Source organism: Geotrypetes seraphini, chromosome 3 (genome assembly GCF_902459505.1).
Source record: "Geotrypetes seraphini chromosome 3, aGeoSer1.1, whole genome shotgun sequence".
NCBI lineage: Eukaryota > Metazoa > Chordata > Amphibia > Gymnophiona > Dermophiidae > Geotrypetes > Geotrypetes seraphini.
Genome location: NC_047086.1, coordinates 230,377,303 through 230,391,184, shown reverse-complemented (window position 1 = coordinate 230,391,184; position 13,882 = coordinate 230,377,303). Strand labels below are relative to the sequence as shown.

The 13,882-nt window shown below is 40.3% G+C and overlaps 1 protein-coding gene across 1 annotated transcript in view; it reads left to right on the top strand.

Moving 5' to 3' along the window:
• The window catches only part of THEMIS (thymocyte selection associated), a 126,095-nt gene that overhangs the window by 30,401 nt on the left and 81,812 nt on the right, over positions 1-13,882 (top strand). The window contains exon 2 of the mRNA XM_033937626.1: positions 6,426-6,584. Within this exon, the coding sequence (XP_033793517.1) occupies positions 6,426-6,584 (159 nt within the window). The remainder of the gene's footprint in view (positions 1-6,425; positions 6,585-13,882) is intronic.

The following is a 13,882-nucleotide window of genomic DNA, read 5'->3' as shown; positions in this document are numbered from 1 at the left end:
ATACACAGCCCTGCTCATAGTTTTTCTATTTTGGGAGTGAGACACAGGTTTTTGCCAGTGAGGTTACCACCCTACCACCTTTATCCACCATTGTGGTGGTGGGAGGGCATTTGTCTGAGGCTTTTCCTCCAGTTCATTTGGAACATACTCCTTTGAACTAAAGCAGCACTGCCTACATTTATATATGACATTGCTCTTTTCTCTTTTTCTTGTGAAAGTGTGTTTCACTATACTATTGATTTTTCACATATCCGAGTATTTTGTGCTATAGATACGTCTAAAACCAGCTTTGGTTATGGGTACTTGGACGATCAGGCTTTTTGATCATCCAAGTACCCATTTAGGCCACTTTTTAGATTTTTTTTGTTTTGATTATGAGCCCCATAGTTTTTAAGCTGGATTTAAATTTGTCTAATGAATTAATTTATCGAATATAAGCTGGCACCGAGTTCCATAGTGTGGGGGCGGTGACAGAGAAAATGCAATTTCTCATAGTATTAATAACCCTTAATGATGGGATTACGAGTAAATTCTGCTAAGTTGAGCAGAGTGTATATTGGGCGGAGTAGGATATAAGGAGTCTATTAATGAATTCTGGCTGCCCGGTTTGTCTAGTTTTAAATGTCAACAATATTATTTTATAAGTGATACGATGTGAGCTTGGGAGCCAATGGGATTTAATCAGTAAAGGTGTTACTAGGAATCTCTTTGGGGTACACCACTGTGCCATGACACAGTTTGAGAGACACTGTTTTAAAGTCTTTTTTTCCCCATTGGGTTGTAGTGCAGGTCAGTGGGATGACCTCTGTGGTACATTACCTTGATGATTTTCTTTATGCTGGAGCCCCAGCATCATCGCAATGTGCTTATTTGATGGCTGCCTTCCAGGTGGTGGTTACATAGCTCGGAATTCCTTTGGCATTGGAGAAGTGTGAAAGTCCTATTACATCTTTAATCTTTTTAGGTATTGAATTGGATTCAGTACGAATAGAGTCTTGTCTACTGTTGCCAAAGATTTGGGAGTTGGCGCAACTCATTTTGGCTGCCTACCAGAAGCGCAAGCTGAGTTTAAGAGAGCATCAATCATTGGTGGGTCATTTTAACTTTGCCACTCAAGTTATACCTATGGGGTGAGTTTTTTCTCGTCGCTTAGCTTTGTTAACTGTGGGTTTGCGTCGACCACATTTTAAAGTGAGGTTGACATGAGTGGTATGGGCTGATTTTCAGCTCTGGTATTCCTTTGTAATGTCCTTTAATGGGATCTGTATTTGGCAGCAGCAGCAGATCTCAAATCACGATTTGTAACTGTTCACAGTTGCTTCTGGGGATATTGGATTTGGGGTCCATTTCTGGGGCACTTGTTGTGGCCAGAATGATGGCAGGCACAGGGTTTGTGCACTAATATTGCGTGTCAGGAATTGGTTCCAGTTTGGGTGACCTTTGGGGTGCTCGTCTGGCTAATTGGAGTGCAGTCATATTTTCCAATAATACTGTAGTGGTTCATGCAATTAATAGACAGTCAGCTTATTGCCTGCTATTGGTGGAGCTTTTGCGCTTAATTGTGCTATCTTATTTGCAACTCAATGTGATGTTGTCTGCAAAACATGTGCCTGGGGCGCTCAACGAGATTGCTGAAGCTCTCGCTCGATTGCAGTGGTCTTGATTCAAAGCTCTAGTGCTTTCGGCAGAGGCATCCTGTACTCCAATGCAGGAGGATTTATGGCAAACCTTTCATCTCACTGTCAACAGTTGCTCTGGTGCTCGTTAGCACTCAACACGTGGAAGTCTTATTCTGCTGAATGGCATCATCTGTTACACTTTATGGACCAAAAACATGCAGAGGGCTCCTTTCCTATATCGGATAAAATGGTGGTTGACTATTTTATTTGGAGCCCAACATGGCCAGTCATTTGCGATGGTGTCCCAAATGGTTGCCAGGATAGCGTTTGTGTCACAGCTATTCTGCGGGGAGAACGTGACTGGGTCATTCTTGGTCAAGCGGCTGTTGTGAGGCTATGCCCGTTCTGGCATCAAGTACCAGCCTCGCTTAGTTCATCTCCCTATTATGTATAACCATTTGGTATAACCATTTGGTTCAGCTGTGTGAGCGTCTTCTGGAGATTTGTTCTTTGGATTTTGTTCCAGCTGGCTTTTGCGACAACCTTCTTTGCAGCCTACCGGGTGGAAGAATTCTATGAATATCAGAGCATTTACCTCGCCAACCTGCGGTAGAAACCTCTACCACAGCTTTATAAAAGCCCATGTAAGTCTTTTATCTAGTATGTTTATTTCTGCCAGAAGTTGGCTATGTCCATAATATTTAGGGTCTTACCATTAGTGTTCTGATAGAGTGGTTGCTCTGGTTTACCTCACGTCAACTTTGTTCACTGTGTCACTAAGATTCACAAGTACAGTATAAAATAGGGAGAATGCCTTTATTAAAGAAGGTCCTTTGAGGAAATTATGCAGAGGTTGCCATTGAACTTTGCATGATACCTGTAACATACCCTGCACCCAAATAGCACAGATAAGAACATAAGAATAGCCTCACTGGGTCAGACCAATTAAAAATTTGTTATACCGCTTTCTCAGAGATTCAAGGCGGTTGAACATTAAAAACAAGGGTATACAAATAATTAATCAAAAACAGATAAATAATATGACATCAAACAGGTCGACAAGACTTACAAAACAGACCTAAACAAACTGGCACAGGAGGAAAATATAATAAAAGGAAAGAACAGAAAATAGGAAAATACAAAAGGACGAGGTAACTGAATGTAGATCCAAAAAAGAGTGGACTAAATAAAGTTTAAAACGTCTTTAAAAAAGGGCAGTCAAACTTGGAAAGCATCTTTAAAAAGGAATGTTGTAAGAGAAGACTTGAATTTATCTAGGGTTGTTATCTCTCTTGATGAAGTTCAGAATTGAGTTTTAGAGGGAGGAAGCGACAACTGAGAAGATAGTATTTCTCCTAATATTAATATATCTTAGTGACAGAATTGCTAGCAAGTTTTGGACAGAGGATCAAAGAGTGTGTGGTGAAGAGTAAGGTATTAAAAGTCAGGCAAAGCTTTAGGGCGATGATCTGCCACACTGGTCATAAGATCATCTAATTCCATACTAAACAGCATTTGCCCCTTAAAAAGGAGCCTTGCTTAGCATTGCTTTAGAAGCCAAAACTCCCGCCCATTGCCTGATCCAGAGCATTCTACGAGCGGAGATGGAATAAGCAGAACCCTTGCTCATGATTCTAATTATATCATACAGAGCATCTGCTACATAGTCAATTTTCACCATTGTAATTACCAACTGAGGGTAAATATAATCATCCATCTAGGTCAGTGGTTCCCAACCCTATCCTGGAGGACTAACAACTAGAGAATAATATGGGGACAAATTTTTCTCCGTTCCCGCAGGGACTCACTTTCCCATCCCTTCCCCGCGAGTTCTTTTCCTATCCTTGTCCTCATCCGCACAAGCCTCAAACACTTTAAAATCATAAGTGTTTGAGGCTTGTGCGGTTAAGGCACAGCTTTGGTCCATGAAGACCAGTAGCCCGTTCCCACGGTGGCCAATCAAGGTCACTAGTACTTGGCCAAAACCCAAGGTGTAGCAATATTCCATGCTACCAATACAGGGCAATCAGTGGATTCACCCTGTCTTTCTCAATAACAGACTATGGTCTTTTCCTCCATGAAATTGTCCAAACCTTTCTTAAAACCAGCTACGTTATCCGCTCTTACCACATCCTCCAGAGCTTAACTATTCTCTGAGTGAAAAAATATTTCCTCCTATTGGTTTTAAAAGTATTTCCGTGTAACTTCATCGAGTGTCCCCTAGTCTTTCTAATTTTTGACGGAGTGAAAAATCGATCCACTTGTACCAGTTCTACTCCACTCAGGATTTTGTAGACTTCAATCATATCTCCCCTCAGCCATCTCTTTTCCAAGCTGAAGAGCCCTAACCGTTTTAGTCTTTCCTCATACGAGAGGAGTTCCATCCTTTTTATCATCTTGGTCGCTCTTCTTTGAACCTTTTCTAGCGCCACTATATCTTTCTTGAGATAAGGAGACCAGAATTGAACGCAATACTCCAGATGAGGTCGCACCATGGAGCGATACAGGAGCATTATAACATTCTTAGTCTTGTTAACCATTTTTCAAAAACTTTCTCTTATACCACTGGAAATTCTTTATGAATTATCATAGAAGTATTACAAATGTACATTTGCATGTAGTTCAGACTTGCATCTGGTAACCCACTGTATATATTTCTTTGTGATTAGGGCTGGATTTATGAAAAAATGCATTAACTTTTAAACATGGATTTTGCCTTAATTTTTTGTAAAATGTAAGTATTGTTAGCTATTTTCAACAGCTTTGGTTCATTATATTTCTGCATTTGATTATTGCATGACTGCTGTTGGATTTATGTCTCATTTACTGTACCACTAGTATTTGGAGCCCTTGTGTTATAACACCTTGCAGAAGCTCATGTAAACTGCTCTGAATTGACTCCCCAGTCATTAGAAGCAGTATAGAAGCTCTCAATGAACATAAACACATCAAGCGAGTCGATTTTCTTCACCAGTCCTTATTCTGATACATTTGGGAGGCAATAACTTATGTATGATAAAAGGGGTAGAGTTGATACGACAAATGAAGAATGATTTATTGTCTGCTGCTTGCTCTTTCCCAATGGCACGCCTCGTGTGGTCACATATTTTACCCTGGCGTTGGAAGGGAGCAAGGAAGCCAGCTGTTACTGAGTGCCTTTGTAGGCGCTTGAACGCGGACATTTCTAATCTAATCTAATCTTTAATCTTATATATCAGGTCATTCCCAGAGGGATTCAAACCGGTTAGCAAAACGTAATCTTAGGAATATTGATGAACAACAATAGAAGAGGGAGAGTCAGTGAATGTCAACATACAGTTGTCGACTAGGGAGTTTTATCAGTTATCAGTAAGATATTTTGTAAACAGATACGTTTTCAAGGTTTTTCTAAAGCAGGTCAGCGAAGAAAGAGTTCTAATAACTGAAGGAAGATCATTCCAGATTTTCACCATAGTAAATGCCAAAGAATGTGAAAGCCTACCTAAAGTTTGAATTCCTTTACTGCAAAGGAATATTAATTTAAATTTATGTATATTCCTCGTAGACTGAAGACGATAAGAATTAAAAGAAAGAGGAAATAGTGGGGAAAAAATCCCATATAAACTCTTAAAAATCACATTTGCACATTTAAATTGAACTCTCCAATATATCGGAAGCCAGTGCAATGCCCTCCACAATGGGGTAACATGATCATATTTATTTTTACCATACATTATTTTGGCAGCCGTGTTCTGAATAAGTTGTAATCTCTTCAAGTTACATTTACTTAAACCAATGTAAAGAGAATTGGCATAGTCCAGAAAAGCCAATGTTATAGCCTGAACCAATATAGTAAAATGATGTTGAATGGAAAGAAAACAAACTTTCCTTAGCATCCGTAAACATTTTTTAAATTTGTTTTATTTAAATATTTTATTAAATATGTTATTAATATTAAAACATTTTTTAAATATGTTATTAATATTAAAACATTTTTTAGATATGTTATTAATTTGGTTTGTCATAGAAAGAGTGGAATCCAAAACAAATCCCAGGATTTGTTTCCATGCTGGGTGGCCTAGGATTGGTGCATGATCTCATTTCTGCTGATTGTCCAGGATTATTTCATCCTGATGGGGTTCACTTTTCATTGATTGGGGTAAACATATTTTTGAGTCCAATCCAGGTCTTATTGGAGAGTTATTTGGTTGGCTAGTTGGCCGCAGCTGTAAAGGGGGGAGCAGTGACTAGAGTGATTCCGTCACTGCTTGTAGCCTAAACAGGAACTGTTATATCAGAAAGGGTTGAAGTTAAGATGTGGGATATATGAGTAATTGAAAACATGGACTCGTGGGCGGCACCACCGCAAGTAAGGTGGTTTGATGACACCGTAAGTCACAAGATCGTATAAAAGTAGTATTGTGGATACTGGAGCCAATTTTGTTACCGAATAGCTCCGGTGAGTGATAAGCTAAATGCAATTTTGTGCTTGATGTATATTTGAAAGTTGTTCTTCATTTTATTTGCAATTGGTTATGGAAGTTAATGTGGTTATAAATAAAGCTGAAGCCAAGATTATGCCAATAAGCAGAAGGTGTTGGGGAGTTCTTTGTATGAATGTGAGTGAAATTGTTTTATGGCTGATGTATGAGTTCCAATGTTATGAGTTACATACAAATCCGACTTAAGAACAGCTTTAGAAACGTAATTTGTTCTTAACCTGGGGACTGCCTGTATTCTAAATTTTCATTAGCAAAGTCAATGGGTGATAGCTGAACCATTTTGCCATTCTTAGAAGTTAAGTACGGTAACTTCTTTTCTTTCTAGGCTCCATTTACGAAATGTATGGGAATGAATGCTGCTTTTCAACAGGAGAAATTATTAAAGTCATCGGGTTCAAAATCAAAAAGATCATAGCAACTATTTGTGGAAGCACCAATGATGGTGAGAGTACAGCAAAAATGGAGCTGCCTTTGGACTTTCCAGGTACTAAATTTCTTTTTATTCTACTCTAATTAAATAATTGCAAAGATTTAAGTGTTTTTGTGCAATGGAGGAAATGAATTTTGATAGATCCACCAAGCTGAAAAGAACATTCTTAGGCTCAGTGAGAGTCTTGATGTAGGTAACTTTGATTTTTTTTTTTCTCACCTTCTACATCAGCATTGTGCTTTATATACTTTTCCAGGGCCTGCAACATAAACCTGTTCCTTAACTTATGGAACGTGTTGGAAACCTTTAATGGAATGTTTTGTCATTACTTCTCAGGACTATTAAAAAACTGCACTTTTTCCTTATTTTCTTGGGGACTCCTACAGGACAGTCATCCACCCATAATAACATGGACTTGATAAGATAATTTTATTTAGTTTGATGTATTCTTCTTGAATTTGTTTATTGCCTAAGTTGTTATTTGTTGTAAAAAAAAATTAATAAATAAAATAAAATAGAAAACTGCACAAAGTACCAAACTTATCTATAGAAAATTTGCTATACTTTATTCTTCAAATGTATTTCTGGTATCTTAATGATCAGTTTTTAGGCTCTAATGTTCGAATATTTCCAGATTTAGCTTAGAAAACCCAAAGGCGTAGAAAGGAATTCTTGGTTTTGAAACCAAGAGTCCTAGCTCTGGGGGTGACATTTCTTGTGAAATTTTCTGCAAAATGTTATTTGTCTTATTGTAATAAGAATTTTCTTTTTTTCAAGCCTAAGCCACTCTTACGGCCTCTTTTACAAAGCTGAACTAGCAGTTGCCGTGCGGCAACAGCCCCGAAGCCCTTTAAATCTCTATGGGCTTCGGGGCCATTAGTGTAGTGCAGCCGCTAGCACAGCTTTGAAAAAGAGGCCATTAGAATTTGTTCAGTGAAAGGAAAGGCTGGTAACCATGTCAGGTGGTGCTTGACCTTCTATACAGCTGTAGGTTGGCTTGCACATTGCCGTTACTCTAAATTGTTATTTTATTTATTTCTTAAGTAATTTCTTTTCTTGATCTTTCATGGAAAGTTGTAGACTAAATAAGAGCTTTATTTTTCCTTGTTTAGTGTTGCCTATATATTTCCTTGATCTGTAATCAAGTTGTAAAATGCTTGTATGTAATAAATTAAAATTCAATAAATAAAAAAGAAAAGAAAATTTGCTATACAAGGTTATGATTTGTATAGAAGTCAGAATAATGATCTGATTGTCTCAGACAAGAATATCTCCTTCCTTGAACTGAATTTCATAATCATTTTACTTTCACATATATTATAACTACCTACCCTATATAGGGGGGCAATTCTGTAACAGAATACCTAAAAGAAATAGGCATTCTGATGATTTTATTTATTCAATTTTCTATACTGTTCTCCCAGGGGTGCTCAGAATGGTTTACATGAATTTATTCAGGTACTCAAACATTTTTCCTGTCTGTCCTGCTAGGCTCACAATCTATCTAGTGTACCTGGGGCAATGGGGGGATTAAGTGACTTTCTCAGGGTCACAAGGAGCAGTGTGGGTTTGAACTCACAACCTCAGGGTGCTGAGGCTATAGCTTTAACCACTGCATCACACTCTTCCCCCTAGTAGGGGCCTAATCTCTAAAAGAACATACTATAGAGTTGGTAAAATGTTAGTGCCTTAATACCGTATTTCCCCCAAAATAAGACAGTGTCTTATATTCATTTGGGCCCAAAAAAGGCACTAGGTCTTATTTTCAGGGTACGCACATGACCATCTCTCCCTTCCTCTCCTTCACCCCAATTCTTCCTCTTTCTTTTCTCTCCCCCACATGTGCAGCATCTTTTCTCCTCTCCCTCCCTCCCATCCCCCAGTGCAACAGAAGTTTGTCCAGCTTCTATCCTTCCTTCCCTCCCATCCCTTGTGCAGCAAAACCCATGAGCACCCCCCCCCAGCCCCCACCACACAGCCAAACTCCTGCTGACCCTCCATCCTTCCCTCCCTGCCGACCGTGAGCGAGCCCTACCTTCATGCGAAGCAGCATCAGGCCGGCAGCACTCTAAATAGGCTGCTTGACTTTGTCCGTCGGGATTTCACTCTGCTGCGTTACTGATGATGGAGAGGGGGGGGGTTGAGTATTTGAAGGTGTGCTTCCTCCTGAGAGTGAAGTGGTCTGTTTAGGATGTATAGAGGGAGCTTGTCTGAAATGTAATTGGACGCTATGTTGTGTAAGGACTTTTATGCTATTACTAAATCCTTAAAGATACAACACTTGGTGATGGGTAGCCAGTAGGCTAGTGATTGTGCTTGTGAGACAGGGTCTTGAGCATGGAGGTTCTTTAGGAGTCTTAATTACTGTGTTTTATACTCTTTGTAAGCACTGTAGATTGTAGGTACTCAGACCATTGAATAATGTGTTGGCAGTAGTCCATGCATTGTTATCAGGGAAAATGATTGAAGTACCTATATATAAATCTCACCCCTGCCCTGACCCTCCGTGATATAACTTCTCTCTCCCCCTCACTCCCCTGGTTCAGACTCCCAGGATTGGATCCAGTCTGTCAGGCAAATTTGGATCCAGTTGGCAGCACTAAACAAAAATCACCAAGTCTTTCTTCTCTGCCTGGGATTCACCAGAGTTTTGGTCCCTCATAGTTAAGGTAACCATACGTCCCGTTTTGAACAAGATCATCCCTTTTTCAGATCCCCTGTCCTGTTGTCACCATGCGCAGCTTTGGGATGCCGAAATGTCCCGTTTTCAGCGATGGTGTCCTGAAGTTGTGTGTGGGGACAACAGAACAGGTGATCACAGGAGGATGGGTTCTCTCCCTGCTTTCCCGCCTGCCGCCACAACAACAGCTAGAAAGACATGTCCAGGCGCCGGCCCAGAAGCCTTCTCCCCAACGTCAGTTCTGACATCAGAGAGGAAGCCAGCTCTGAGTGGGAGGCAGTCAGGCAGGCTGGCTTTGGAAAGGGAGGGAGGGAGGCAGGCTGGCTTCAGGGGAAGGGATGGGACAAAGGCTGGAAGGCAGTGAGAGGGAGGGAGGAAGGCGGTAGGGAGGAAGGAAGGAGAGAAATAGGCAGAGAAAGGGAGGGTTGTAAGCAGAAGAAAGACTAGAGAGAGAAAGACCTGGACCATAGGGGAAAGACAGGAGGCAGATGCAGGACTATGGGAGGTGCAGACAGAGGAGGAGAGACCCTGAGGAAAAGCAGAGAGAGGCAAGATCATAACAGAGGAGGGAGAAAAAGGAAGACCTGGAACAAAAGGTACAAAGGAGAACTGACACTGGATCTGGGGGCACTAAGGACATTTGAAGGGGCACTAAGGACGTAGGAAGGAGGCACTGGGGACACTAAGGACACAGGAAGGGGCACTAAGGACATAGGAAGGAGGCACTGGGAACACTAAGGACATAGGAAGGAAGGAGGGAGGGAATAGAAAGGGACAATTGTTGGGCCTGAGTGCAGAAAGAAAGAAATGAAAGTAAAGATGCACAGTCAGAAGGAAATACAACCAGAGACTCATGAAATCACCAGACAGCCTTCCCGTCCCTAAAGGGCTGTATGTACAAGAGATTCCTTGATAGATCTCTGGCATTCCAAGCAGACAAATGGAATAAATGCCTAACCACTGTCATTTCTAATTCACCCTCCTACCAAACTTTCAGGAAATCAATCAAAATTTATCTCTTTGATAAATTTCTCTGACTCCCTCCCAACCTTGTTATCCCTGCCTTGTTCTCTGAAATACCTCCAGATATTCCTGACTACTCCCGACTTGCTAAGTTAATCTGAATGTCTAGGTTAAACTGAACGCTAAGTTAAACTGAATGTCTTGTATGTAACATCGCTGACAATGTACAGTCTCTTCCTCTCTTAACCGCTCTGAGCTGTCATGGTTCTGTGGTATACAAAAATAAAGTTGTTATTATTATTATTAATAAAAATGATTTCATTTTCAATTTAGTGATCAAAATGTGTCAGTTTTGAGAATTTTTATCTGCTGTCTATATTTTGCACTATATTTGTCTATTTTTCTATAGTTACTGAGGTGACATGGTTGAAAACCCACATATATAAATAATAATTAACATTTTCTCTGCGAATAGAGTGCTTTGTGTTTTTTTAAATTTTATGGTTACCATTATGAATTAATAAGATATTATGTGTATGAATGGAATAAATTGGGGGTGGGATTGGGGGGTGAGACTGACAATTAATAGATGTCTCATTTTGATGAAAAAAATAAATGGTCACGTTACTCATAGTTCAGGCTGAAATTTGCAAGGCAGTTTAGAGGGCTGTACCTTCTAAGTCCTTCAGACTTCTCAAGAAACCCACAAGCAACTTCAGGCTTCTTGCTGAAATTCCAGTTAGATGTCCAAAAATCTCCAGATCCTCTCTAGTATGCATTCCTTCTAACTCTTCCTTTCTGGCCTGGGGACACACCTTCTCCTGATTCAAGACCTAGCCAGCCATGAAGAGAAGAAGCTCCTTTCTATTTCTCAGTAGCACTGAACTGCAAGGGCTCTGACAGCACACTCAACCAAATGCTGGGAAATTCCCACTAGAAATTTGTCTGGCAATGTCTTTCAAAGTTCTTTCTAAAAACACCTACAGTAAATAACCACTCTCAGTGACAGCCATTTCAGCCCATTTTAAATTACATTATTTGAACCAGATATCTTAACCCAACCCTTCCCCCTCCTCCTACATAAATTCTCCCCCAAAACCTTCACTTAAATAATCTCTTCCTCCCCAAAATACCAACTAAGTATTCAGATCCCTGAAATGTAACTTAATCTTATTTGTACTCGAACTGTAATCTATTTGTTATATCACACAGTAACGTACAGTCAATTTTATATCCAATTTGCAAGTTCTTCCGGAATTAATCCAGCTACCTCTCCTCTCTTATAACCAAAAAACAAACAAACAAAAAAAACTGTTGTAACTTCACTGGAAATATCCAGTTAGCTCTTTTGTAATCCGCCTTGAACTGCAAAGTATAGGCGGAATAGAAGTCCCTAATGTAATGTAATGAACTTTTTCAACTTTAGAGCAGGGACTCCAGAAATTCTAATTTTAAACACAGGGGAACTTAAATCATGGGCCTTGCTACACAATGTAATCCTCTTAAGAACTAGTGATAAGGTTCAGGCCAAAATAAAAAGGTGCATCTCAGTCAGTTTTCTTGCATATTTTTGAAAACCCACATCTTTTATGTAAACATTTCATTTTCTTCATTATTTTTAAAGGAAAATATTTCCACAGGAAAAAAAAAATTGTTTGTGAAAATTTATTCTAAAAAGCACAGCAGGGCTTTTATTCAATTCCTAAATTGAGGTCTTGGAACAGAAGTCATACGAGGCTTTTTGTAGAAACTTTAGTTTCTTCATTCTTTCGGTGGAATTCTTTCTTTTTGAGAAGTTGTAGGAACTTAAAGCTTTGCAGAAAAGAGAAGTTATAGCAAGAGTAATGCAAGCAATCTGAAGAGCAGACTTTTTTGTACTTTACGGCCAGATTTAAAGACAGAGCACAAAGATGAGAAAGTCTATTAGCTGTCTTCATCTCTAAGAAATTTGTGAAGTCAGGCTGTTCTTTCTCTAGATCACTGAGCATGTGAAAAAAGGCACTTGTAACCTTTAAAAGGGCTTCAGTGTCAGACTTGTGATGTATCTGTGCCTGTGACTCTTACTGAAGTATTATATTTGACTTGATTACTTTTTGTTACTTTTTGAGAACTTTCTGGTTTTAGGCCTTGGCTTTTAGACAGCTCTGGCACATTCTTGTGAAAATTCATAACTTAGGAAAAATTACTTCTTTAGTTGACCTGGTCCTGATATCTCTGTGGTTTGTGGTATCTTTGTAAAGGAACAATAAGACCTGTTCTGAGTTTCTGAGACCACTCAGGTACCTCCTAACTTCTTGATTAAAATACACAATCTGCATGTTAAGTAAACAAGTAGGGAGATGGTTTCTTAAAATGCATTTTTAGAAAACTGAAAGATGTGGAATTGGCACTGAAAACCCTACAAGTGAGATGACTCATGCTCAGATTCTCTAAAGTCACCATGCATTTAACGATGGCGCTGAGCCATCATTATTTATTTAAAAAAATATACCACCTAGAGTCACAGCAGTTTCCAAATAAACATACATAAAGCTAAAACAAAAACAATACAAACCATTCTTCAAAATAATATCAACACATATGAAGACAAGACCTACAAATTCTTCAGTAACATTTTTTTTTTATGTTACAAAAATGCCCAAACAACATTAGGAAAGATAGATCAAAAGTATGCGTCTGCAAACAGCTTGGTTTTCAACATCTTCTTAAAGCTGTAGTGATCTGAACATAATCACATTAAATGCACGTATTATACCGCCCAATTATCAAAACGGCTCACCATTCTCTTTTTTGTGCTTTCTAGCAGCCTCCGATTGTACTATGCAAATGTAGTACAACGAGGTCATTAATATTAAAATGAGCTCTCTAGGCAATTCTCAAAAAGGAATGCCCCTCCATTTACAAGGAATCAGGGCTGATATGTACCAGCAGGGTCTAAGCTGTCATAGCCTTACTTTCCTGTCAGTGCCTGAGCACTGATTGGCTCAGGCACTGACAGGAAAATAAAACAGCTCAGACCCACCACCACGAATGTCCCCGATTTGCTCCCACCCCTATAGAGCTCAAAAATAAGCCTGGTGGTCTAGTGCCTCCCCCCCCCCTGCCATTGCCGTCCCCCATCGATGCCCCCCCAAACCCCATGCAGAAGATCAGCAGGAGGGATGCCCACTCCCTCCTGAAGCAGGGTTGGGGACCCTCATGCCCGGGGACCCCCCCCCAACAACCTCCCCAACACACCAAGCCCCCAAGATGAAACCCTGCTCTAGTGGGCTATCCCCCATCCGACCCCACATATCTTTTTTTAGAAGACCAGCAGGAGGGATGCTCACTCTTTCCTGCCAGCAGGCCCACCTCTTCAAAATGGCAGGCCTTCTCCTTCCCAGTGCATCCTGGGATGCACTGTGAGAGGCCTAAGGCCCTGGTTGGCCCAGATGCCTAAGACTCCTCCCCCTAGTGGCCTTGGGAGGGGCCTTAGGCACCTGAGCCAATCAAGGCCTTAGGCCCTTCCTGTCACTGTGAGGGGCCTAAGGTAGTAAGAGGGAATGACAACAGATATTGGTGCTTTATAGATTGGCAAGGTAGGACTTAAATGCAACTTCAAAAAAGTGGGTAGGTTGTTCCAGACATGTAGCGCAGCAAGGTAGAAGGGACGGAGTTGGCAGCAGAGGAAAAAGCTACTGACAAGAGAGACTCACCCGACGAATGGAGT